The sequence below is a fragment of the Limulus polyphemus genome, unplaced genomic scaffold (genome assembly GCF_000517525.1).
Source record: "Limulus polyphemus unplaced genomic scaffold, Limulus_polyphemus-2.1.2 Scaffold869, whole genome shotgun sequence".
Taxonomy (NCBI): Eukaryota; Metazoa; Arthropoda; class Merostomata; order Xiphosura; family Limulidae; genus Limulus; species Limulus polyphemus.
The window spans coordinates 371,171-374,252 of NW_013666479.1; the positions used below are offsets into that span (position 1 = coordinate 371,171).

Below are 3,082 nucleotides of genomic sequence, written 5' to 3' on the forward strand. Positions count from 1 at the left end.
CCCTATGATTAGCATTTCATACATACTGTATATCTTATGATACGCATTGGCAAGAAGCCAAAAGTCACTATAACATTCCAGCGAAATACGCAGTTTTTATAACTTCCGCTTACAGCAACTAAACTTTAATACTTCAGGCCTACTTGTTGTTAGTTACAATGATAACAGAGAACGAAAGAAAGATTAAAATAAAGATATTCAATATTATAATATTGCAGAGATATATTTCTAATATTTATAGCTATTAGGAACGAACAGTTCTTAAAATGATTTTTGTAATGCAATAAAACGTGCTACTACATTAGTTATTGTTTTTAACACCAGGATTATGTAATTTTTTTTCTAACAGCCAAAGCATCTTGTAAAGTATAAGTATTTCTTAACTGCAAGTTAAAGATTACTGGATTCGTTTAAAGTTCAAACATTTTATCATTTAGCTATTGGCTAAATTTGAGATCTTTTAAACTTTTACTTCAGTTTTTTTATGATATCTTTTATCTAATCGGAGTTCTAGCGCACCACTTTTGATGTCATTACAAACTGCTATCGCAGGATTTCCCTTCCACTGGGAGTCGTTATATTAAAAGACCTTGAATTTCGTTATGGTGGTGAACGTCGATATACATTCACTTCATGTTACTCGCTTGCTTCTCTTCCGATTCTGTACTTCTCAAGCAAACTAGGAGCAGAATTTTTTTACCAAAATTAACCTATTTAGATAACAAAAATACTTATCAGCAATAATTACCGTTTTTCGTCCTGACAAGCTTACCTTTATATATATATATATATGTGTGTGTGTGTGTATTAGAAAGTAATAATATGTTAACATACTCGATGGCGCGTGTACGCTTTTCATAAAATCAGTATGAGTGTTAACAACATGAACGGCTAATATGTCACTCAGACTTTCAAGTAGGATGGACACTTTCTTGATGGGATCCTCCTCCTGACCACGGAACATGTTCTACAATCTTTGAGCCAGTAGCAAATTCTGCCTGGTGTGCACGTAGATGACGTCACAGTATCGTCATACAGCTGATATATACCTGCATATATTGACATACAGTGAACGTCTGAAACGCCCCGCGCATCGCAAGCATAACACGCGGCATGCGATGCTGAAACACTCAGCTGACTGCGTCCTCACGAGTAGATGGTGTAAGTGCTATTTCCGTAGCAATAATAAGTAGATGGTGAGCTGCATAGAAGCCATTCTGTATTTACTCTTTACTGAGTCTGGACGAGAAAATTAATTTGTGAGATAGAGTTTCTTAGTTTGGACAACGTCTGATTTTCTAGTATGATTTTGTGAATTTCACTCTGACTTGAAACTATGTTATGGCTGGTTGTGTATACCATGGGACGGTTTTAGAAACTGTAGCGTCTCTCTCCTTCAACTGCGTATAAGGCAAACCAAGGTCGCCACTTTTGAACGACATCTATTTTGATGCAGCGCCGATGCAGGAGGCTGGAGTAGCGGGACCGGATCTCGACAGACAGGCTTGGATGCGAGGAACCATGGAGGCAGACGGGACGGGCATGTCGGACGACTATGTACACGATTTTGATCTAGATCACCTGGAAGAGGTGGTCAAGCGGGAGATAGAGGCCCGCAATAAATTCGGTAGTTTGTCTTGTGTTGTGGGAGACAACGTCTCCGAGACCATACCTGTATCCACACAGTCTGTGCCTTTAGGAGCTGCAATAGCAGTTGAGTCACAGCAGCACTTACCAATGCATAATGGCATGTCAAATATGGGACCGAACTCAAGAAAACAGATAGCCCTAGCTGCCAGTACCCCCGGAAATGCCATGGGAAATCCTCCTTCTCCAGCTTTCGGGGCAATGCCGACATCAACTTTAGCTACTCCAACCATGCCTCCAGTCTCCGTGGATTCCAAGATACCTAATCATATGGATGAAAATATGATGTGGTTTTCTCAGACATTTCGTTACGGAGGAATGACCCCTCACAAACCCCTCGACCTAAGGCCACACTGTGCAGCAGAGCTGGACAATTGGCTTGAAAAAAGAGAATTTTCTGACGTGTCATCGACTACCATGCACCAAGAACTCGGTCCACCGCGTTCTTTGGGGGGATTTTCTAATCAGATCTCCTGCTCGCCTGCTTACCAGTTGGACGGAGGAAGCAATTCTGGAGGCGGGTTATCTACAGATCAGGAGCAGTCCTCGTGGCATTTATTGGAAGACGACATTCTGACTACATTGACTGTTAGAGAGCTGAACAAGCGATTGCATGGATACCCACGGGAAGAAGTTGTACGTCTCAAACAGAAAAGACGAACGTTAAAGAACCGGGGTTATGCCCAAAACTGCCGAAATAAGCGGCTAGCCCAGAGGCACGAACTAGAGACCAAAAACAGATTACTTCAGGCTGAAATATTTCGACTTCGTCAAGAACTGGAGAGAGTATGTCAGGAGAGAGATTACTACAAACAACAAATAAATGGGGCTAAGAATCGAGACTGTTCACAGAGATCATTGTCCAGTGTATCTAGTGGTGCAGCAAGCAACCCCAGCTCTCCCGAATTTTACTTATGATTGAAAATAACATATGGACAACACTGAAAAGAATCATTGCTGAACATAAAAAGGCTTTCCTACCCCACCGGCTCTTGGAGATAATTCTCATGAACTTTGTGTTAATTTCGTGTTATAAGGCTGTTACGTTAGATCATCTATGTATGGCAGACAATATGTGTATAATCGCCAGAAAGAAGAAATGGTAATGGTGGGAAATTGGAAAAAGGCTGGACAAATGGGTAAATTTCTGTAATTTGGAATGCAATAGATTATTTTGATTTTTATGTAAGAGTATGATTTAAGAAGGGGAATATATTATTTACCAGTATTTCCAACACCATAAATCGTTACCTAAAAGGCGAATAAATCTAGGAAAACGATTAAAAGAGTTTTGTAATGAGTAATAGAAGAATAAGACGTCTATATATATATGTGAAAATATTTTATGAGAAACTTAAGAAACATTCTGTGTTTCGCTCACATTAAGCAATTTCTGTTCTTTATCATACATAACGATGTTGGAGTTTTGGTTGTA

General features: G+C 39.7%; 1 protein-coding gene across 1 annotated transcript; it reads left to right on the top strand.

Annotated features, from left to right (window-relative positions):
• The first annotated feature begins 1,062 nt into the window (after positions 1 to 1,062).
• Positions 1,063 to 2,757, top strand: LOC106460955 (transcription factor MafB-like). The gene has a single exon (XM_013920716.2). The coding sequence runs from the start codon at positions 1,462 to 1,464 to the stop codon at positions 2,563 to 2,565; it is 1,104 nt and encodes a 367-aa protein (XP_013776170.1). The 5' UTR covers positions 1,063 to 1,461; the 3' UTR covers positions 2,566 to 2,757.
• The last annotated feature ends 325 nt before the right edge of the window (positions 2,758 to 3,082 follow it).

Coding starts and splice junctions, on each gene's coding strand:
- LOC106460955 (XM_013920716.2), top strand. CDS start 1,462: ATGCAGGAGGCTGGAGTAGCGGGACCGGATCTCGACAGACAGGCTTGG.